This window comes from Triturus cristatus, chromosome 9, assembly GCF_964204655.1.
Source record: "Triturus cristatus chromosome 9, aTriCri1.1, whole genome shotgun sequence".
NCBI lineage: Eukaryota > Metazoa > Chordata > Amphibia > Caudata > Salamandridae > Triturus > Triturus cristatus.
The window spans coordinates 17,990,827-18,014,773 of record NC_140592.1 but is presented as its reverse complement, the minus strand read 5'-3'; the positions used below and the strand labels follow the sequence as shown (position 1 = coordinate 18,014,773).

The following is a 23,947-nucleotide window of genomic DNA, read 5'->3' as shown; positions in this document are numbered from 1 at the left end:
CTTGACTGGATACGCTCATTCCTCACAGGCAGAACACAGAGAGTCAGACTCCCGCCCTATCTCTCAGAACCGACAGAGACCAGATGCAGAGTACCCCAGGGATCCTCCTTCAGTCCCACCCTCTTCAACATCTACATGCCCCCCATGCAACCATCGTCAGAAACCACAGGCTCAACATCATCTCCTAAGCTGACAACACCCTCCCTCACCAGGCACAACTTCCAAGAAGGCATGAAAGCCATCGCCAATGTATGAAGAAGAGCTGCCTGAAACTCAACTCTGAGAAAACAGAAGTCCTCATCCTGGGCTCCACCCACTCAGCATGGGACGACACCTGGCGGCCCCCTGCCCTCGGAAACCCCCTCACCTCAACAGACCATGCACAAAACCTCCACATCTTACTGGACTCATCACTCACTATGAACCAACAGATGCTTCAGCCCCCTCCGCATGCTTTGAAAGGCTTTCAGATGGATCCCATCCGAGTCCAGAAGAACTGTCACGCGCTCATCAGCAGCAGACTCATCAGACTGGACCACGGCAACGCCCTCTATGCTGGAATCAACACAAAACTCCTTTGCAAGCTCCAGACCATCCAGAACGCCGCAGCCAGACTGATCGTAGACATCCCCCATCACAACCACATCACCCACGGCCTCCACGATCTCCACTGGCTCCCCGCCGAAAGAAGAATAACCTTCAAGCTGCTCACGCACGCATACAAGGCCCTCCACAACATCAGACCAGCATACCCAAACAACCACCTCTCCTTCCACACACCCAAGAGACACCTCCGATCAGCTGACCTCTCTCAGGCCACCATCCCACCAGACCAGAACGGGTGGATAGTCCTTTTCCTAGCTCGCAGCCAAGACCTGAAACGACCTCCACCTCCGGCAATGCCCTACACTGCTTACGTTAAGGAAGGACCTCAAGATCTGGCTCTTCCGATGACCCCAGCAACCAATGGAGCCGTCGCCCCTCCCCCCAGCGCCATGAGACGCTCGTGTGTGAGTAGCTGCGCTTTACAAACCCCTGATTGACTGATCGATTGATTGAGCATATCCTTCTCCTCCCTGACCTAAAGTCACATGTGTGGGAACATTCTGTGGATGATCTAAAATGGATCATAATCGAAACATTGGTAGGATGCAAGAACAATGCTGAAAGAATTCTTTTTGAAAGGGAACAGAGGTGGGTCCACCGCCTCAGTACAGATACTAAAGGTCTGAACGATAATATACCTTGGCTTACTTTCAAATAATGTACATGTCACCTGACCAGTTGCTGCAATCTGATTTATACGCCAGAAGACGGTTTTTCTGACTTGCTCCTTACTCCTCTTTTTTCCAGAATGCCACATCGGCATCTCACAGATCCAATCCTCATAATATTTTTCTGGTCTATCCCAACCATGTATAGTGGCTCTACCTTTTTCAACCGACAAGAACTCATGTCAGTTGCACTTTATTGAACACTTTTTACGAACAATTCTTGAGTCCTTTGTTAGTTTTTACACACAGAGTAAAAATCGGCAAGACACGGGATCTCGTTCACCACGAGCCCTGCAAGCCAGCGTCAGCACAAGTCGTGCTCAGCCCGCAAAGGAGGTACGGAAGGACAATCCTCCTGACGATCAAGAAGCCGCTTTCACGAACAACAATCTAACGGTATTCGTAATTTCCCATGCCCTTGTCTCCCTTTTCCCTTCCCTACCTCCCCTTCCTCACCCTTCCCTCCCCTTCCCCGTTTTTCTACCAATATAGGCGAGACGCTAATGCTGGTAAGGCAAAGCCGAAATACGGACACTTCTCAAGGTAACCCGCCCTACCCTTGTTTTCCTTGTGGTTTGCATTTAGTTCATATGTTTATACCATCTAGAAGTATATTAATTGAAAACATCGCCCAAATTACAGAATGAACTTCCTTATTGAACTGTTTTGTTGACGATTTAGCGCAATGCTCTGTACGAATTCCGTTATTGGGAACATTGTGTTTTTTAACCAAACCAAATAGTTTACAGACCAAGGGAAATATATCGAAAAATATGCCTGGCACTTTGATCTACGTACCGTATCAATAGATATTCACTTCCAGGGCTTTTTCTTACAGAGTATATTAGAGATTTGCCATTGTATATGTTGCTCTACAGTATCACAAAGAATTGCCAATTTTTTTGTTTATTCCGTAATCTTCTTCACCTAATTTTCAACATTCAGCAAACACCAAATATGGTGCTCGTATCATTGATTGTCTCTTATTAATTTCAATCATTTTTTTTATAGGTAACAATAATCTTGAGACATTGCTAGCTATCATATTTATGAAGACAGCCATATTCCAAATTCTAGAACTGGGCATCACCAGCTCTCACTACGATTAGGTCCTGAAGAATGCCCCACGACCCCCTCCTGGGGCACTAGATGGGCAGAAACATGTCGACCTTTTGATATGGACACCTAATGTGCTCTGGTTACATAATTTAACCTACAGCACCACTTTTTCTTATTTTTAATAGTCTCCCCCCACACCCACCAGATTAAATTTTATTCCTTGAGGGCAGTGTGGGCAAGACACTTTTAACTTCACTATCACCACTTTTGCACCAATATTACTGATCACTACTAAGAAGTAGTGGTTCCCTCCAGGTGGAGGCAGCATGGAACACAAGAGACCCAAGGATAATGCTGACGCGTATTCTGAAGGCGGATAATCAAGATAAACCGCCCACACCATCCTAAAATACGCTATTGAGGGTTCTCATAACACCTATTTAGGTGTTAAAGGTTCAAACAAAGATTTAAGAACCCCTACTTCTAGTTACAAGTGATCCATTCCCCTTTTTGATTTATGACATAAGCTATGGAAGAAGAATGGATGACTATCTCTTCTAGCTCCCCTCTTTCTTGATTGGATGGAAACTGTGGCCCACCACGTCCCATCTTCAAAGATAGTAGGGATAGGATTAGGATACACGCCCCACTGTCCATCCAAGGTCAAGCCACAGACTGGAGCCCCTTGCCCCCACAGTTCTAGTCCCGGGATGTGACATCACTGAAAGGGACCATACAGGAAGTAATGTTAGCTATTGACTTTACTGTACACGCCCCTACGAAGAGTTCACCTACCCCACTGAGCCATGCCCCCCTCTGTGCAAATTGCAGGAAGTGACATCACTGAGTAGGACTCACACAGTTTCCTGTAGGCACTCAGGGCGCAGGGATACTGTAGACACAGACCCTGCTGGGTTGATAGTTACAGAACAATAACCTGTGAACTTCTTATTTCAAAGCGGAAGTGCCAGCGTAGCACTTCTGGCAACCAATAGGCACTGGTTCCTGTGCTAAGCGTCATTAATAAATGTGTTGGGGGGCCCAGGTAGATTGGGTACTATATCGGAATTCTTGTATTTTTATTTTGTATTTTCAGATGTCCAAGTTTATTTTTCACTCTGAATTACTGACTTTTGCAGCCACGGCCTGTTGTCTTAGGTTTGCTTTAATGTAGAAGCGCTTTATATATTAAACTAGAAAATGGTGTCTTGGTTTTAAATTAGGCATAGCTTATTTCGTCACAGTCAACTAGCACAGATGATTAAAATGAAAATACACATTAACCTTTTATCACAACATTAAAGATTTGATTTCATGAATGACGTCACAGGACAATCTGCGTTTATGTACGAGGCAGCCCACTCTTGGGTGAATTTACTCCAATACAAGCTATTTTTCTATCCCTTTCCATGTTGGACTTTATGTTATGACGTGGCAGTTCGTCTTATGCTAACCAAGTCATACCATGACATGTTTTGTGGCGTGTGTTACATGTCCTTACATATTAACCTTCTTTTTAAACTGACAGCAGGCTATGACCATCTACAGGGAAGGCTTGAACATTCATCCTACTTGTCGTTTCCTGGCCTTCATGAATGAGCATTACATTTTCCACCGGAATCCCTCTGCGCGGACACTTTATGGGCCTCATTTACAAGACACTGAGGTATCGGCGCGTCAGTTTCCTTGCACCTGCGCCGAATGCCCATGCGACACCATGGATTGCTCTGTATTTACAATGCAGGGCTCCATGGCGCAAGGATGAATAGATGCGTCAGAAATTCTGACGCATCTGTTAGCTCGAAAGTGACGCAGCGCTGGAGTTGGTCGTAAATCTAACGAAACTCCAGCAATGAGTCAGAACACATATTGTAAAAGCTCTGCGGCAATCCTTACGCCTGGTCTGAGCAGGCGTAAGGATTCTGACGCACTCAAGTCACAGAGTGATGCAGTGAAATATACATCTCACAGCACCCGTTCTGCGTGGATTTTTGCGTGGGAATACCGACCATGCATACATTATACCTGGCGCAGGTATGGTATGATGCAGGGCCCTACAAACGGACGCATTCGACTGAATGCAACAGTGTAGATATGACGCAGTGTGGTGCACTGATTGCGCCGGAGTTGCATAAAACAAACGTGGCGCACCCGCGGCGCAAGGGGCTTGTAAATGAGTCCAATTGGTCCAGCACTTTGACGAACTTTGAAGCCAAACCACATTTGAATTCACGTGAATAACCTCGCACTGACACTTTTCCACCTTGACTTCCAGAGTTGTGCTTTTCATATGTGGTTGCAGTCGGCTGAGGAGGAGTAATTTAAATTAACTGTTTTATAGAGTTATCTTTACAACTTTCTTATATGTTTGGTTGTTATGATCTTATTGCAAGATTTTTTTTATGAATCAAACAATAAACATTTACTGCTCTCACTCTCTTCTTTCATATTATTTTGTGTCATTCTCTTTGTGACGTAAGTTATGTTATATTTCACTTGTTAAGTGTGCAATACACGGGTACCCAGTTTCTCGGGAGTTTGTATTCATATATTATATTTTCGTTCGTGGAGACTAATTCCAAGGAGGGCTCTGCGCACTGTCCGTTTGTCCGCGATCATATGCGTCACCAGCCATCCCCTGGGCTGCGCAGGCTGGAAACCTTTCTTCTGTCACAACATTCTGTAAGGTTAACGCAACATTTCCCAACTTCCGCAGAGTCAGCAAGGCCTCCCGGAGACAGCGCCGGAACATTCAAACGGACCGCAGAAGATGTGGCTTTAAGAGGAAGGGTTGGGGCTTTTACTTGGGCTTGTGAATATTTAATTACTCCTTGAAGGTTGTACCTCGAAACATTTGGTACCCAATACGGCACTAGGACAGCTTCACCAGCTGTTACCGAAAAGCACCATTTGTGCCCAGGTTTTTTAACTGTCCTCTTATTATGACTCAAGTGTATTTTAAAGTATTTTGCGGCCTATGTCAGAATACTCGCTCATTTTGAAATGTTTGTCTTATGTAGGAACAGCACACTGCGTGAAGACCCCGCCCCCTTGCGTCATCCTGTGTTGTGATGGTTTTTGGTTATTATACTGTGACCACGTGACCGGCCTGAGACCACAGCCTGCAGTCCCTTCCTGCTTGGACAGAGAGCGAAGCATTCTCACGTAAGCAGAGAGACTTCCCAAAAATCAAGCGTGTCTCTCCTCTGATAGGACGGTGGGGCTGGGGCAGAGCCAGTCACACATCAGTTTCGGATGTAAAGACAGGAATATGCCACTGGCACAGCCTGACGTGTGAATGTGAGTGTTCTCTTCATGAGGTGAATGTGACATGACTGTTGTCACATTCCCTGCCCCTTGCTAGAAAGGAGTTTGTGACTGACTCTGCCCCCACCCTTCTGGATTAGTGACTGACTCTTCATTGCCTTACCACCTTCAAAGGGGAGCGTGACTCATGACTGACTTTTCCCCAGGTGTACTGAATGTTAAAGAGGGGAGGCATGGGGGTTTAGTGACTTACTCTTTCCCCACCTACTGATATGTGACTAACTCTGCAAAGGGCTTAGGAGACACTACATTTAGAAGAGGGGGAGGGGCAGGGGTGCGTTGGAAGGACACGGGAAGGCTTGGCTAGAGCAGAGCCAGGGCTCGGGCTTGGTTCTGAGTCAAAACACAAAGTGAGGCATCCGACGATGTAACTCAGAAAACAAATGTCATGAAAAAAACACGACAAAGACGTTAAAATGTAAAACAATATATATGTTTTTAATATTTCTCAATGTCTCAATTAAGTACATACCATCATATCACTGAACTGAGTGATATTTATTTGAAGTAATTAAAAACTAAAACAAAAAGAAAATTCAAGAATACCCCCATGTCATGACAAAGTTGCTGAGAGTTACTCAGTGGGTGTCCATTTATCGTGTTCTCTACATAGCCCAAGAAATGATTACATGGGAAGCAAGATTATATGATATCAACTGTACTCAAGCAAGGTTTGTGGAGCACCGATCCTGTCCTGAGTCACATGCATGGGCTCTCGACCTGGACGGGTCAGGAAAATGATACACACTGTAGTAAAGTGACGGGTCAGGAAAATGATACACACTGTAGTAAAGTGATGGTTTAGGAAAATGATACACACTGTAGTAAAGTAACGGGTCAGGAAAATGATACACACTGTAGTAAAGTGACGGGTCAGCAAAATGATACACACTAGTAAAGTGACGGGTCAGGAAAATGATACACACTGTAGTAAAGTGACGAGTCAGGAAAATGATACACACTGTAGTAAAGTGACGGGTCAGGAAAATGATACACACTGTAGTAAAGTGACGGTTCAGGAAAATGATACACGCTGTAGTAAAGTGACGGGTCAGGAAAATGATACACTGTAGTAAAGTAACGGGTATGGAAAATGATACACACTGTAGTAAAGGGATGGTTAAGGAAAATGATACACACTGTAGTAAAGTGACGGGTCAGGAAAATGATACACACTGTAGTAAAGTGACGGTTCAGGAAAATGATACACACTGTAGTAAAGTGACGGGTCAGGAAAATGATACACACTGTAGTAAAGTGATGGTTTAGGAAAATGATACACACTGTAGTAAAGTAACGGGTCAGGAAAATGATACACACTGTAGTAAAGTGACGGGTCAGCAAAATGATACACACTAGTAAAGTGACGGGTCAGGAAAATGATACACACTGTAGTAAAGTGACGAGTCAGGAAAATGATACACACTGTAGTAAAGTGACGGGTCAGGAAAATGATACACACTGTAGTAAAGTGACGGTTCAGGAAAATGATACACACTGTAGTAAAGTGACGGGTCAGGAAAATGATACACTGTAGTAAAGTAACAGGTATGGAAAATGATACACACTGTAGTAAAGTGATGGTTAAGGAAAATGATACACACTCTAGTAAAGTGACGGGTCAGGAAAATGATACACACTGTAGTAAAGTGACGGTTCAGGAAAATGATACACACTGTAGTAAAGTGACGGGTCAGGAAAATGATACACTGTAGTAAAGTAACGGGTATGGAAAATGATACACACTGTAGTAAAGGGATGGTTAAGGAAAATGATACACACTGTAGTAAAGTAACGGGTCAGGAAAATGATACACACTGTAGTAAAGTGATGGGTAAGGAAAATGATACACACTGTAGTAAAGTAACGGGTAAGGAAAATGATACACACTGTAGTAAAGTGATGGTTAAGGAAAATGATACACACTGTAGTAAAGTGAGGGTTCAGGAAAATGATACACACTGTAGTAAAGTGATGGGTCAGGAAATTGATACACACTGTAGTAAAGTAACGGGTAAGGAAAATGATACACACTGTAGTAAAGTGACGGGTAAGGAAAATGATACAAACTGTAGTAAAGTTATGGGTAAGGAAAATGATACACACTGTAGTAAAGTAACGGGTAAGGAAAATGATACACGCTGTAGTAAAGTGACGGGTCAGGAAAATGATACACACTGTAGTAAAGTGACGGGTAAGGAAAATGATACTGTAGTAAAGTGAGGGTTCAGGAAAATGATACACACTGTAGTAAAGTGACGGGTCAGGAAAATGATACACACTGTAGTAAAGTAACAGGTAAGGAAAATGATACACACTGTAGTAAAGTGAGGATACAGGAAAATGATACACACTGTAGTAAAGTGACGGGCCAGGAAAATGATGCACACTGTAGTAAAGTAACGGGTAAGGAAAATGATGCACACTGTAGTAAAGTGACGGGTCAGGAAAATGATGCACACTGTAGTAAAGTGACGGGTCAGGAAAATGATACACACTGTAGTAAAGTGACGGGTCAGGAAAATGATACACACTGTAGTAAAGTGACGGGTCAGGAAAATGATACACACTGTAGTAAAGTGACGGGTAAGGAAAATAATACACACTGTAGTAAAGTAACGGTTAAGGAAAATGATACACACTGTAGTAAAGTGACGGGTCAGGAAAATGATACACACTGTAGTAAAGTGAGGGTTCAGGAAAATGATACACACTGTAGTAAAGTGAGGGTTCAGGAAAATGATACACACTGTAGTAAAGTGACATGTCAGGAAAATGATGCACACTGTAGTAAAGTGATGGGTCAGGAAAATGATGCACACTGTAGTAAAGTGACGGGTAAGGAAAATGATACACACTGTAGTAAAGTGAGGGTTCAGGAAAATGATGCACACTGTAGTAAAGTGATGGGTCAGGAAAATGATGCACACTGTAGTAAAGTGACGGGTAAGGAAAATGATACACACTGTAGTAAAGTGAGGGTTCAGGAAAATGATACACACTGTAGTAAAGTGACGGGTTAGGAAAATGATGCACACTGTAGTAAAGTGACGGGTCAGGAAAATGATGCACACTGTAGTAAAGTGATGGGTCAGGAAAATGATGCACACCGTAGTAAAGTGACGGGTAAGGAAAATGATACACACTGTAGTAAAGTGAGGGTTCAGGAAAATGATACACACTGTAGTAAAGTGACGGGTCAGGAAAATGATGCACACTGTAGTAAAGTGACGGGTCAGGAAAATGATGCACACTGTAGTAAAGTGACGGGTAAGGAAAAGGATACACACTGTAGTAAAGTGATGGGTCAGGAAAATGATGCACACTGTAGTAAAGTGATGGGTCAGGAAAATGATGCACACTGTAGTAAAGTGACGGGTAAGGAAAATGATACACACTGTAGTAAAGTGAGGGTTCAGGAAAATGATACACACTGTAGTAAAGTGACGGGTCAGGAAAATGATGCACAAAGTAGTAAAGTGACGGGTCAGGAAAATGATGCACACTGTAGTAAAGTGACTGGTAAGGAAAATGATACACACTGTAGTAAAGTGAGGGTTCAGGAAAATGATACACACTGTAGTAAAGTGATGGGTCAGGAAATTGATACACACTGTAGTAAAGTAACGGGTAAGGAAAATGATACACACTGTAGTAAAGTGACGGGTAAGGAAAATGATACAAACTGTAGTAAAGTTATGGGTAAGGAAAATGATACACACTGTAGTAAAGTAACGGGTAAGGAAAATGATACACGCTGTAGTAAAGTGACGGGTCAGGAAAATGATACACACTGTAGTAAAGTGACGGGTAAGGAAAATGATACACACTGTAGTAAAGTGAGGGTTCAGGAAAATGATACACACTGTAGTAAAGTGACGGGTCAGGAAAATGATACACACTGTAGTAAAGTAACAGGTAAGGAAAATGATACACACTGTAGTAAAGTGAGGATACAGGAAAATGATACACACTGTAGTAAAGTGACGGGCCAGGAAAATGATGCACACTGTAGTAAAGTAACGGGTAAGGAAAATGATGCACACTGTAGTAAAGTGACGGGTCAGGAAAATGATGCACACTGTAGTAAAGTGACGGGTCAGGAAAATGATACACACTGTAGTAAAGTGACGGGTCAGGAAAATGATACACACTGTAGTAAAGTGACGGGTCAGGAAAATGATACACACTGTAGTAAAGTGACGGGTAAGGAAAATAATACACACTGTAGTAAAGTAACGGTTAAGGAAAATGATACACACTGTAGTAAAGTGACGGGTCAGGAAAATGATACACACTGTAGTAAAGTGAGGGTTCAGGAAAATGATACACACTGTAGTAAAGTGAGGGTTCAGGAAAATGATACACACTGTAGTAAAGTGACATGTCAGGAAAATGATGCACACTGTAGTAAAGTGATGGGTCAGGAAAATGATGCACACTGTAGTAAAGTGACGGGTAAGGAAAATGATACACACTGTAGTAAAGTGAGGGTTCAGGAAAATGATGCACACTGTAGTAAAGTGACGGGTCAGGAAAATGATGCACACTGTAGTAAAGTGACGGGTAAGGAAAATGATACACACTGTAGTAAAGTGAGGGTTCAGGAAAATGATACACACTGTAGTAAAGTGACGGGTTAGGAAAATGATGCACACTGTAGTAAAGTGACGGGTCAGGAAAATGATGCACACTGTAGTAAAGTGATGGGTCAGGAAAATGATGCACACCGTAGTAAAGTGACGGGTAAGGAAAATGATACACACTGTAGTAAAGTGAGGGTTCAGGAAAATGATACACACTGTAGTAAAGTGACGGGTCAGGAAAATGATGCACACTGTAGTAAAGTGACGGGTCAGGAAAATGATGCACACTGTAGTAAAGTGACGGGTAAGGAAAAGGATACACACTGTAGTAAAGTGATGGGTCAGGAAAATGATGCACACTGTAGTAAAGTGATGGGTCAGGAAAATGATGCACACCGTAGTAAAGTGACGGGTAAGGAAAATGATACACACTGTAGTAAAGTGAGGGTTCAGGAAAATGATACACACTGTAGTAAAGTGACGGGTCAGGAAAATGATGCACAAAGTAGTAAAGTGACGGGTCAGGAAAATGATGCACACTGTAGTAAAGTGACTGGTAAGGAAAAGGATACGCACTGTAGTAAAGTGACGGGTCAGGAAAATGATGCACACTGTAGTAAAGTGACGGGTCAGGAAAATGATGGACACTGTAGTAAAGTGACGGGTCAGGAAAATGATACACACTGTAGTAAAGTGCAGCTGGAACAATGTTCAGAGAGGGGTAGCTGCCATCAGTGTTACATCACCAATGTCACAGGGATTGTGAAAAATCTGAGCGTCTCACAAAGAACATGTGTAGCACATGAGCCAGACCCTTTCAGCAGGAGAGTGGTATGGGTGTGGTATGTAGGCGGTAGTGCATTTGGGTGCAGAATGTTGCAAACATACTACTAAAGCATCCTGTGGCAGCCACCGGCATTCAGAGACAGCACATTTTCCACTGGAGCGGCCACAAAGTTTGCACTGACAAGCAGCTTTACTTGTACAACAATAGAGACCTCAGATGATGAGGTGTGGAAATGGTTCTCAGCCAATATTAGCATTTTCAATGTGTGCATCACCAAGTAAAGTGTCTTAATTTGTTTTGAGCCTATTGAAATGTCTGTTTCATCACACTCTAGAATTATAAAAAATGCTTCATTTGTGCTTTTCTAACTGTTGATGTATATTGAAATATTTGCACAGTTCAAACACATATATTTACATGTTCTTGGGATTAAAAAAAAGATCTCCTACAGCCTTCCGTTCATACTGTCTGTGCACCAACAAGAGTGTCACGTGGTTCATTTTACAAAATCCTCTCAACTTGCAGTAAGAAAAAGAAAAGTAAACACCAATCTCCAAAAAAGAGAAAGCAGCAATTTCCAGGAAGATATACTCTGACATTTGAACTTTATCTTTAAAGGAACAGCAACTTTGACAAGATACATTTAAAAGACTCTTTACTGCTCCATCACCTTCTGAACACCAGTATGGTTATTTGGTGGGGGTGCAGCCCCCCGATTCTACCTCACCCATACCTCCAGCACCTATGGGCGGGATTCTCCAAAAATGTGTTCCCCCCCCAAGTCAGGTGAGTCAGCAGTCGCATTAACGTAAAATGTCATCTCATCTCCTGCCTTCCCTCAGGTGAGTCAGGCTCCACATTTACATAAAATGTCATCTCATCTCCTGCCTTCCATCAGGTCAGTCAGCAGTCACATTAACATAAAATTGCATCTCCTGCCTTCCCTCAGGTGAGTCAGCAGTCACATTAACGTAAAATGTCATCTTATCTCCTGCCTTCCCTCAGGTGAGTCAGCAGTCGCATTAACATACAATGGCATATCCTGCCTTCCCTTAGGTGAGTCAGCAGTCACATTAACATAAAATGTCATCTCATCTCCTGCCTTCCATCAGGTCAGTCAGCAGTCGCATTAACATAAAATTGCATCTCTTGCCTTCCCTCAGGTGAGTCAGCAGTCACATTAACATACAATGGCATCTCCTGCCTTCCCTCAGGTCAGTCAGCAGTCACATTAACATACAATGGCATCTCCTGCCTTCCCTCGGGTGAGTCAGCAGACACATTAATGTACAATGGTATCTCCTGCCTTCCCTCAGGTCAGTCAGCAGTCACTTTAACATACACCGGCATCTCCTGCCTTCCCTCAGGTGAGTCAGCAGTCACATTAATGTACAATGGCATCTCCTGCCTTCCCTCAGACGAGTCAGAAGTCACATTTACTTAAAATGGCATCTCATCTCCTGCCTTCCCTTAGGTAAGTCAACAATCACGTTAACATAAAATTGCATCTTCTGCCTTCCCTTAGGTGAGTCAGCACTCACATTAATATACAATGGCATCTCCTGACTTCCCTCAGGTGAGTCAGCAGTCACATTAATGTACAATGGCATCTCCTGCCTTCCCACAGGTGAGTCAGGCGCCACATTAACATAAAATGTCATCTCATCTCCTGCCTTCCCTCAGGTCAGTCAGCAGTCACATTAACATAAAATGGCATCTCCTGCCTTCCCTCAGCTGAGTCAGCAGTAACATTAATGTACAATGGCATCTCCTGACTTCCCTCAGGTGAGTCAGCAGTCACATTAATGTACAATGGCATCTTCTGCCTTCCCTCAGGTGAGTCAGCACTCACTTTAACATAAAATGGCATCTCCTGCCTTCCCTCAGGTGAGTCAGCAGTCACATTAATGTACAATGGCATCTCCTGCCTTCCCTCAGATGAGTCAGAAGTCACATTTAGTTAAAATGGCATCTCATCTCCTGCCTTCCCTTAGGTAAGTCAACAATCACGTTAACATAAAATGACATCTTCTGCCTTCCCTTAGGTGAGTCAGCACTCACATTAATATACAATGGCATCTATTCTCCTGCCTTCCCTTGGATGAGTCAGCAGTCAAGTTAACGTAAAATGGCATCTCATCTCCTGCCTTCCCTCAGATGAGTCAGCAGTCACATTAACATAAAATGGCATCTCATCTCCTGCCTTCCCTCAGGTGAGTCAGAAGTCACATTAACATAAAATTGCATATCCTGCCTTCCCTCAGGTGAGTCAGCAGTCACATTAACATAAAATGGCATCTCCTGCCTTCCCTCAGGTGAGTCAGCAGTCACATTAACATAAAATGGCATCTCATCTCTTGCCTTCCCTCAAGTGAGTCAGCAGTCACATTAGCATAAAATGAATGGCACCTCTTGCCTTCCCTCAGGTGAGTCAGCAGTCACATTAGTATAACATGAATGGCACCTCTTGCCTTCCCTCAGGTGAGTCAGCAGTCACATTATCATAAAATGAATGGCACCTCTTACCTTCCCTCAGGTGAGTCAGCAGTCACATTAGCATAAAATGAATAGCACCTCTTGCCTTCCCTCAGGTGAGTCAACAGTCACATTAGCATAAAATGAATGGCACCTCTTGCCTTCCCTCAGGTGAGTCAGCAGTCACATTAGTATAACATGAATGGCACCTCTTGCCTTCCCTCAGGTGAGTCAGCAGTCACATTAACATAAAATGACATCTCATCTCTTGCCTTCCCTCAAGTGAGTCAGCAGTCACATTAACATAAAGTGAATGGCACCTCTTGCCTTCCCTCAGGTGAGTCAACAGTCACATTAGCATAAAATGAATGGCACCTCTTGCCTTCCCTCAGGTGAGTTAGCAGTCACATAAACATAAAATGGCATCTCATATCCTGCCTTCCCTCAGGTCAGTCAGCAGTCACATTAATGTACAATGGCATCTCCTGCCTTCCCTCAGGTGAGTCAGCAGTCACATTAATGTACAATGGCATCTCCTGCCTTCCCTCAGGTGAGTCAGCAGTCACATTAACATAAAATGGCGTCTCCTGCCTTCCCACAGGTGAGTCAGCAGTCATATTTACTTAAAATGAATGGCACCTCCTGCCTTCCCTCAGGTCAGTCAGCAGTCACATTAACATAAAATGAATGGCACCTCTTGCCTTCCCTCAGGTGAGTCAGCAGTCGCATTAACGTAAAATGGCATCTCATCTCATGCCTTCCCTCAGGTGAGTCAGCAGTCGCATTAACGTAAAATGGCATCTCATCTCATGCCTTCCCTCAGGTGAGTCAGCAGTCACATTAACATAAAATGGCGTCTCATCTCTTGCCTTCCCTCAAGTGAGTCAGCAGTCACATTAGCATAAAATGAATGGCACCTCTTGCCTTCCCTCAGGTGAGTCAGCAGTCACATTAGCATAAAATGAATGGCACCTCTTACCTTCCCTCAGGTGAGTCAGCAGTCACATTAACGTAAAATGGCATCTCATCTCATGCCTTCCCTCAGGTGAGTCAGCAGTCACATTAACATAAAATGGCATCTCATCTCTTGCCTTCCCTCAAGTGAGTCAGCAGTCACATTAGCATAAAATGAATGGCACCTCTTACCTTCCCTCAGGTGAGTCAGCAGTCACATTAACGTAAAATGGCATCTCATCTCATGCCTTCCCTCAGGTCAGTCAGCAGTCACATTAATGTACAATGGCATCTCCTGCCTTCCCTCAGGTGAGTCAGCAGTCACTTTAATGTACAATGGCATCTCCTGCCTTCCCTCAGGTGAGTCAGCAGTCACATTAACATAAAATGGCATCTCCTGCCTTACCACAGGTGAGTCAGCAGTCATATTTACTTAAAATGAATGGCACCTCCTGCCTTCCCTCAGGTCAGTCAGCAGTCACATTAACATAAAATGAATGGCACCTCTTGCCTTCCCTCAGGTGAGTCAGCAGTCGCATTAACGTAAAATGGCATCTCATCTCATGCCTTCCCTCAGGTGAGTCAGCAGTCACATTAACATAAAATGGCATCTCATCTCTTGCCTTCCCTCAAGTGAGTCAGGCTCCACATTTACATAAAATGAATGGCACCTCTTACCTTCCCTCAGGTGAGTCAGCAGTCACATTAGCATAAAATGAATGGCACCTCTTACCTTCCCTCAGGTGAGTCAGCAGTCACATTATCATAAAATGAATGGCACCTCTTACCTTCCCTCAGGTGAGTCAGCAGTCACATTAGCATAAAATGAATAGCACCTCTTGCCTTCCTCAGGTGAGTCAGCAGTCACATTAACATAAAATGACATCTCATCTCTTGCCTTCCCTCAAGTGAGTCAGCAGTCACATTAACATAAAGTGAATGGCACCTCTTGCCTTCCCTCAGGTGAGTCAACAGTCACATTAGCATAAAATGAATGGCACCTCTTGCCTTCGCTCAGGTGAGTTAGCAGTCACATAAACATAAATTGGCATCTCATATCCTGCCTTCCCTCAGGTCAGTCAGCAGTCACATTAATATAAAATGGCATCTCCTGCCTTCCCTCAGGTGAGTCAGCAGTCACATTAATGTACAATGGCATCTCCTTCCTTCCCTCAGGTGAGTCAGCAGTCACATTAATGTACAATGGCATCTCCTGCCTTCCCTCAGGTGAGTCAGCAGTCACATTAACATAAAATGGCATCTCCTGCCTTCCCTCAGGTGAGTCAGCAGTCACATTAATGTACAATGGCATCTCCTTCCTTCCCTCAGGTGAGTCAGCAGTCACATTAATGTACAATGGGATCTCCTGCCTTCCCACAGGTGAGTCAGCAGTCACATTAACATAAAATGAATGGCACCTCTTGCCTTCCCTCAGGTGAGTCAGCAGTCACATTAACGTAAAATGGCATCTCATCTCCTGCCTTCCCTCAGGTGAGTCAGCAGTCACATTAACATAAAATGGCATCTCACCTCTTGCCTTCCCTCAGGTGAGTCAGCAGTCACATTAACATAAAATGAATGGCACCTCTTGCCTTCCCTCAGGTGAGTCAGCAGTCACATTAGCATAAAATGTCTTCTCATCTTCTGCCTTTCCTCAGGTGAGTTCGCAGTCACATTAACATAAGATGGCATCTCCTGCCTTCCCCATCTCTTCTAGCTTCCTGGGGCGAGTGTGTGTTAGAAGTGAGCCTGGTGACTGACTCTCAATGAACACTGAGTGACTGACACCTCTCCTGCCCTGCCGGCATTTCCAAGGCAGCAGTCCAATAGTAAAGTTCCAAATCCCATTGTAACCCTCTCATTCAGCATGAAGCAGCGGTTGTCACATTACTTGTGACGGTTAAAGTTCTCTACTCACCCTAGTAATGACGGACATGACGTCTTCATTGTTACACTTCTTGATTCCAAAGCGCCTGGCGTTGAATGCCGCGATCTTCATTGCGCTGTCTCCTCGGGTTCCTGCCCTGCAGAGGCACACAGAAAGCGGTAGTGAGGGCAAGCACTGGTGGTGGTGTGTTATCTAAGGGCTTCATGTGCGTGACAGATAAGAGGAAGGAGGCTGCGGGTCACAGCACGTGACGTCAGCACGGTCCACAGGAAGTGTGCTTCCTCCTCGTGTGAACACATACTGCTGTGTGCAGGCCATGATGGACAACAGCGACCTTTCCACTGGCACGCCCCCACCCCCAGGGCCCAGCATACATGCACGTACAGTACATATTTACATAGATATGTTCATGTGCGTGCCACTTAAGTGTGTATCAGGGGAACTCACCTTCGAACCCAGGCTCACAATTACACACATTCTTAAAGGGAACGTGTCCCTTTTGTTCAAAAATACAATTTGTGCTTTAAGTTCAACATGCCAAAGACCAGAAGAGTCCAGAAAGGCAGGCAGCAAGGATGTGTATCTGCTCACCACAGCACAGAGGCCCTCATTTACAGGAATTTGGGGTAGGGCAGTGCAGCGAGGCACCTTGCTCTGCTGCCTTATGCCAAAGTGAAAAAATGCACAGTAATTATGCAATACGGTGCATTCCTGTGCTTTCTGCCTGCGCTGGTATCGTTTGGGCAGCCCAGCGCCAACGCAGGCCCCCTTGCATCATGGTGTAAGGGTTCCTCTGTTGCAGGCAGGGTTGTTTTTGTGCAGGAAGGGGCAGCTTCCTGCACAAAAACAATCTTAAGAGGCGTGTTCCTCTTTCTATGTGTGCTGCAGAATACAGCCCACGTGGAAAGAGGGAATAACGAGGAGATAGAAAGATATTTCTCCTCATTACACCTCACCGTGGGAGGCGTAAGGTTTTGGCGTGATCTACAGGAGGGGCGCTGGAGCTCTTTGACGAAGAGGAGGAAGGACACTTCTCCCTTAGAATGGCAGCTGCCTGGAATTTAAGAATTTATTCTGGATAGGTTCTACAGAAGCTCAGTGGTTGCAACCCTGAAGGCACAGTGAATGCCAGTTCTCACTCTCAGGCAGTGCCTAATTTGTAAAATATGAAGTGCCAGGGCTCTGATCAGGAGGCCACTGCAGCTTGCACCACCCATCGCCCTCGTCATCGCTGCCAAAACAACTACTAACCACCTCTTTTGGATGTAAATGCAACAGTTCAGATTCTTCCAGGACCCCAAAGCTAAAGGAATGGCTGGGGAGTCAGGTATTAGTAATTTTTTAATGTATATTGGTTTCTCTAACAACTGAAATACTTCTCATCTCTAAATTACGTGAGCAGCGCCACCTTGTGGCAGACTGCCCTAAGTGTGGTATTGTCAATTAGGTGCTGGTGCTCAGCACCGGAAACCAATTAAGTACCGGTGCTCAGCACCAGAAAGCTCCGGCTCAAATTAAGCACTGCTCTCAGGGAACCACGGGACAATGTTAAGGAATGGAAACCTTCAGTTGGAGACTACTAAAGAGTTCTTCTTTGGCTTGTCCCATCTCACACCCCATAGCCCCAGCCGTGTTGGTTCTTCAGCACGACAATCACATCATTTGATCCAAAGTTTTTGACTTAGAAGGTCTCTTTTTGAGTAGCAGTTACCTTGACTCAAAGGGAAGAAGATCTGGGTGCCCTCCTCTGCCCTCCATTTCTTTCTCTTAGAGAAGGAGTGATTCTTCCTACAGATCCTGAATTGGTGGTGAATGCATCGCAAGAGATTTTCTCACCTGTATTTTTTCCTTCGCTTCTTCTTCAGAAGAAGAGATGTGGCATTTGCTGGATGGCTAAAGAAGTCTTGTGATACATCTACAGAGCACCAGGAGCTTTCAAAATTCGGATTTATTTTATTTGTGACATTTGGATTGGCGACTCAAGATCATAAAACATCTACATTTACTATAATTAGATGAATAATATCAGCCAGAGCCTGGGTCTGTGCCTTGGCGGACGTTCTCCTCCAGAGGACATGCATGGGAGGTCTTCACGAGGCTTGGCTGCCTCCTGGCAAGAGTCCATGTGGTCCTCGGCAAATATGTTTTTCACCAATGTAGGCTTCACGGCTGCGAAATGGACAACAACAACTTCGGTGCAGCAGTTCTACGTTCAAGTTTGTCTTAAATGTAGTTCAATAATAAAGCGCTGAGGTGTAAGCGTGAAGTGGTTTGTCATGAATATTTCTTCTCTGTTTATCGTCAGTCAAAGGCAAAAGGATTGCTTTGGTATGTCTCATTTGTAATGACAAGTACGAGAACAGGCGACATGGAGGGAAAGTCCTGATTACTTACCGGGAGCGTTGCTACCCTCAGTCCTGCCTGCACTGGCACCAGTCAATGATGCAGGCAGGAGCATTTTCGAGAAGGACCTCAATAAACTTGCATTTTCAAAACTTGTTTTGTTTGCTCATGATTTTTGTAAAACGTTATTGTTAGAAGGACTGCAAGGCCCCCAAAAATAATAAGAAAAAAAGCATTGCCTAAAAGAAAAAATATTTCAAAAAGCGCATATTGCAATAATATTCCCTGCACTGGAGGCTACTCGTTGCGTGTGCATGTGCTGTTTGTGAAAGAGCAGGGTGCCGTCACACGGAGTGAAGCTAGCCAATGGCTGAAGTGGGCTGCTGGATGCGGCATGCTCTAGTGGGCAGAACAAAATTGTGAATGACACAACGGACTAATGGATGACGAGGGCTGAAGCCCCTATAAGTAAATATATGCATCTATCATTTAGTATTTTCATTCAGTGACGCAATTTAAGATGTCATCAGTGAGTGATGTGATCGGCGATGTCACTGACCATGTCATCAGTGATGTAATATGTGAAGTCATAAGCCGTGCATTGGGGGGAGTAAGTTATAGTTAGCTCAGGTAGCTTTGACTGCTGAATTTCACTGGTTCAGTGTCAGTGAAATCTGAGCCCGACTATAACGTCCCTGTACCCTTTGGATTTTTCAATGAATTTCAAAGGTTTTTAAAAAATTCTATTTCCTAACCATATTGTCCATGTCTTTCAGAGAAAAAAAAAAAAAATATATATATATATATATAATCCACCAAACGTCCAAGCTTCTAGGGGCGCACGCCCAGCAGACTGCACCATCCGGTTTTCATTTGAGGAAAGACTCACGTTACTGCTCCTTGGTGCATTCTCATAGGACGTGATGCGTTTCACGGCTTTTGTCTCTTTCTCAAAGGTCGTTAGCATACTGACCTGCGCAGGCAGTTCTGTTTTCACAATTTATTACACGCGCCGCGTCATATGAGAATACACCAAGGAGCAGTAACGTCTTTCCTCAAATGAAAACCGGATGGTGCAGTCTGCTGGGCGTGCGCCCCTAGAAGCTTGGACGTTTGGTGGATTATATATATATATATATATATATATATATATATATATATATATATATATATTGATATAGATATATAGATATACATATATATATATAAGCCACAACTCAATGACTTACTGGCATTTATTTCAAATGGATTGGCAGCACGTCAGCCCTTACGCGTTTCATCTTGAAATAGCCTTGTTCACAGGTGTGCAATGTTGTAGCGTGTAAGGACTGACATGCTGCCCATCCATTTGAAATAAATGCCAGTAAGTCATTGAGTTGTGGCTTCCTCATTTTCTGATGTTTGTTGGCGCGAAGCCATTCACGGGATTCTCCATTCCCGTTTTGAAGCCGCCCAGCAGCGACGGGGGCTCCCGTCATTTGGAGAGTTGTTGTTGTGTATATGTATATATATATATATGTATAAAAATTCAGTAACATCACATGGTCTTGGATAGTGCCAGTCCTAAGGAGCAGGTTGCAGTAATCTTTCATCTATGTTTACTTCATGCCCTAATGTTATTGGTATTGCATACAATTTGCTCTTAATATGGCATCTCTGTGCTTTGGAATTGAAAGCTTACCTTAAGGATGCCTCTGAGGCTCTCATTCAAACTTGTGAACCTAAGTAATCAGTAGGGAGAATGGCTATGACCCCAGGTCAGGAAAAGATGTCAAGCTCACTGAGTTGTGAGTGACTATCCCTGGTGTTTGATGGGTGAGATCTCAGGGATGTAGAGGTTTGTGGACATGTCTTCTGCAAGGGTTGCCACATGACTTACCCGCACTGCTGACACGTGTAGGCGGTAACAAGTGTGGTTCTGTGCGGTGGTAGCTCAATTCAAGGCATCTCTTAGCTGTGTAGAGCTGTGTAAGGAACTCAAAGCCTCACTTAACCCCTTCCCCGCTCATGACGGAGCCGCTCCGTCATGAGCCACGGTGGCCGTGTGCTCATGACGGAACGGTTCCGTCATGTCACGGCCGTTGGCGGCCGCTCCGCCTACGCGACGCTGTTTCCCCGCCTGTGCGGGGGGACAACGCAAATGGGCGGAGTCATGACGGAACCGTTCCGTCATGAGCACAGCTCAACCGTGGCTCATGACGGAGCGGCTCCGTCATGAGCACAGCGCCACCGCGCTGCCCCCCTGCACCTCCCAGCGCTGCGGCGGAATTCCCGCCGCAGCGAAAGGGTTAAAGAGGTGAATTACTGCCTGCCACCTTTAGAGCCTACCTGGCGGAGGTCTCGATGCCTTCAGGGGAGCCTCTGCCAGCGGGATTCCACTGAGGGACTGTAGGTCTGCTGAGCAGCAGCCATGGTCCGTGCCCAGTGGAGGGGCCGGGTAAGGGGGGATTTCGAGGGACGATGTCGATGGAAAATCAAATAAATGGTGAGCAGTCAAAGTGGGAGTAATTTTTGAAATACAAACATCTAAAACCCTGACCCTCTGGGAGTTTCGTCCCAGGGTGTGGTGATTATTTTTCAGTTTTTTCGCATTGGGACCAACGCATTTTCCTGGTGGTCCATCAGGCCAGCAGTGTAAGGCTTCCGTAGCAGAGCCGGTGTGGCTCAGCGGCAGAAACATGAAGGTCCGCCAGACTCTGCATAGAGCGGGCGGACAGTCAGTCTAGCGTTCAAGCTACTCCACCACATTGTAAATGAGGCCCTCTGTCTCAAAGGGTCTTGTTGTATAGTGGTGTTTGGCACTCAGTCGTACAAAGCCCTCTTGCGAGCACCATGATTTCCAACCGAGGACATTATCATTAGTTGCTCATCCACTGCAGAGGAAATACAGCACCTGCTAAAGACCAAGGGCCTCATTTACAACTCTTTGGGGCAGGGCTGCACCGCAAGGCTTCTTGCTGCGCTGCCCTGCGTCAAAAGAAAACGTCAGTATCTATGAGATATGGCACATTCCTATCCTCCTTCACTGGGCTGGCGCACAAATGGCTGCCTTGTGAGAATGCAGGCACCCTTGCACCATGGTGTCCGCATCCTATGAATGATTGTTTTTGTGCAGGAAGAGGCGGGCACCCTTGCACCATGGTGTCCGCATCCTATGAATGATTGTTTTTGTGCAGGAAGAGGCGGGCACCTTTGCACCATGGTGTCCGCATCCTATGAATGATTGTTTTTGTGCAGGAAGAGGCGGGCACCTTTGTACCATGGTGTCCGCATCCTATGAATGATTGTTTTTGTGCAGGAAGAGGCGGGCACCCTTGCACCATGGTGTCCGCATCCTATGAATGATTGTTTTTGTGCAGGAAGAGGCGGGCACCTTTGCACCATGGTGTCCGCATCCTATGAATGATTGTTTTTGTGCAGGAAGAGGCGGGCACCCTTGCACCATGGTGTCCGCATCCTATGAATGATTGTTTTTGTGCAGGAAGAGGCGGGCACCTTTGCACCATGGTGTCCGCATCCTATGAATGATTGTTTTTGTGCAGGAAGAGGCGGGCACCCTTGTACCATGGTGTCCGCATCCTATGAATTATTGTTTTTGTGCAGGAAGAGGCGGGCACCTTTGTACCATGGTGTCCGCATCCTATGAATGATTGTTTTTGTGCAGGAAGAGGCGGGCACCTTTGTACCATGGTGTCCGCATCCTATGAATGATTGTTTTTGTGCAGGAAGAGGCGGGCACCTTTGCACCATGGTGTCCGCATCCTATGAATGATTGTTTTTGTGCAGGAAGAGGCGGGCACATTTGCACCATGGTGTCCGCATCCTATGAATGATTGTTTTTGTGCAGGAAGAGGCGGGCACCTTTGCACCATGGTGTCCGCATCCTATGAATGATTGTTTTTGTGCAGGAAGAGGCGGGCACCTTTGTACCATGGTGTCCGCATCCTATGAATGATTGTTTTTGTGCAGGAAGAGGCGGGCACCCTTGCACCATGGTGTCCGCATCCTATGAATGATTGTTTTTGTGCAGGAAGAGGCGGGCACCCTTGCACCATGGTGTCCGCATCCTATGAATGATTGTTTTTGTGCAGGAACAGGCGGGCACCTTTGCACCATGGTGTCCGCATCCTATGAATGATTGTTTTTGTGCAGGAAGAGGCGGGCGCCCTTGCACCATGGTGTCCGCATCCTATGAATGATTGTTTTTGTGCAGGAAGAGGCGGGCACCTTTGCACCATGGTGTCCGCATCCTATGAATGATTGTTTTTGTGCAGGAAGAGGCGGGCACCTTTGTACCATGGTGTCCGCATCCTATGAATGATTGTTTTTGTGCAGGAAGAGGCGGGCACCCTTGCACCATGGTGTCCGCACCCTATGAATGATTGTTTTTGTGCAGGAAGAGGCGGGCACCTTTGCACCATGGTGTCCGCATCCTATGAATGATTGTTTTTGTGCAGGAAGAGGCGGGCACCCTTGCACCATGGTGTCCGCATCCTATGAATGATTGTTTTTGTGCAGGAAGAGGCGGGCACCTTTGTACCATGGTGTCCGCATCCTATGAATGATTGTTTTTGTGCAGGAAGAGGCGGGCACCTTTGTACCATGGTGTCCGCATCCTATGAATGATTGTTTTTGTGCAGGAAGAGGCGGGCACCCTTGCACCATGGTGTCCGCATCCTATGAATGATTGTTTTTGTGCAGGAAGAGGCGGGCACCCTTGCGCCATGGTGTCCGCATCCTATGAATGATTGTTTTTGTGCAGGAAGAGGCGGGCACCCTTGCACCATGGTGTCCGCATCCTATGAATGATTGTTTTTGTGCAGGAAGAGGCGGGCACCCTTGCACCATGGTGTCCGCATCCTATGAATGCTTGTTTTTGTGCAGGAACAGGTGGGCACCTTTGCACCATGGTGTCCGCATCCTATGAATGATTGTTTTTGTGCAGGAAGAGGCGGGCACGTTTGCACCATGGTGTCCGCATCCTATGAATGATTGTTTTTGTGCAGGAAGAGGCGGGCACCTTTGTACCATGGTGTACGCATCCTATGAATGATTGTTTTTGTGCAGGAAGAGGCGGGCACCTTTGCACCATGGTGTCCGCATCCTATGAATGATTGTTTTTGTGCAGGAAGAGGCGGGCACCTTTGCACCATGGTGTCCGCATCCTATGAATGATTGTTTTTGTGCAGGAAGAGGCGGGCACATTTGCACCATGGTGTCCGCATCCTATGAATGATTGTTTTTGTGCAGGAAG

The 23,947-nt window shown here is 45.3% G+C and overlaps 1 protein-coding gene across 2 annotated transcripts in view; it reads right to left on the bottom strand.

The window, feature by feature from the left end:
- LOC146797273 (deoxyribonuclease gamma-like) overlaps positions 1-23,947 on the bottom strand; it is a 160,749-nt gene that overhangs the window by 62,447 nt on the left and 74,355 nt on the right. For both annotated transcript variants that reach the window (XM_085624241.1, XM_085624242.1), the window contains exon 2: positions 16,381-16,486. In XM_085624241.1, the coding sequence (XP_085480367.1) occupies positions 16,381-16,461 (81 nt within the window). In that variant the 5' untranslated portion in view covers positions 16,462-16,486. The remainder of the gene's footprint in view (positions 1-16,380; positions 16,487-23,947) is intronic.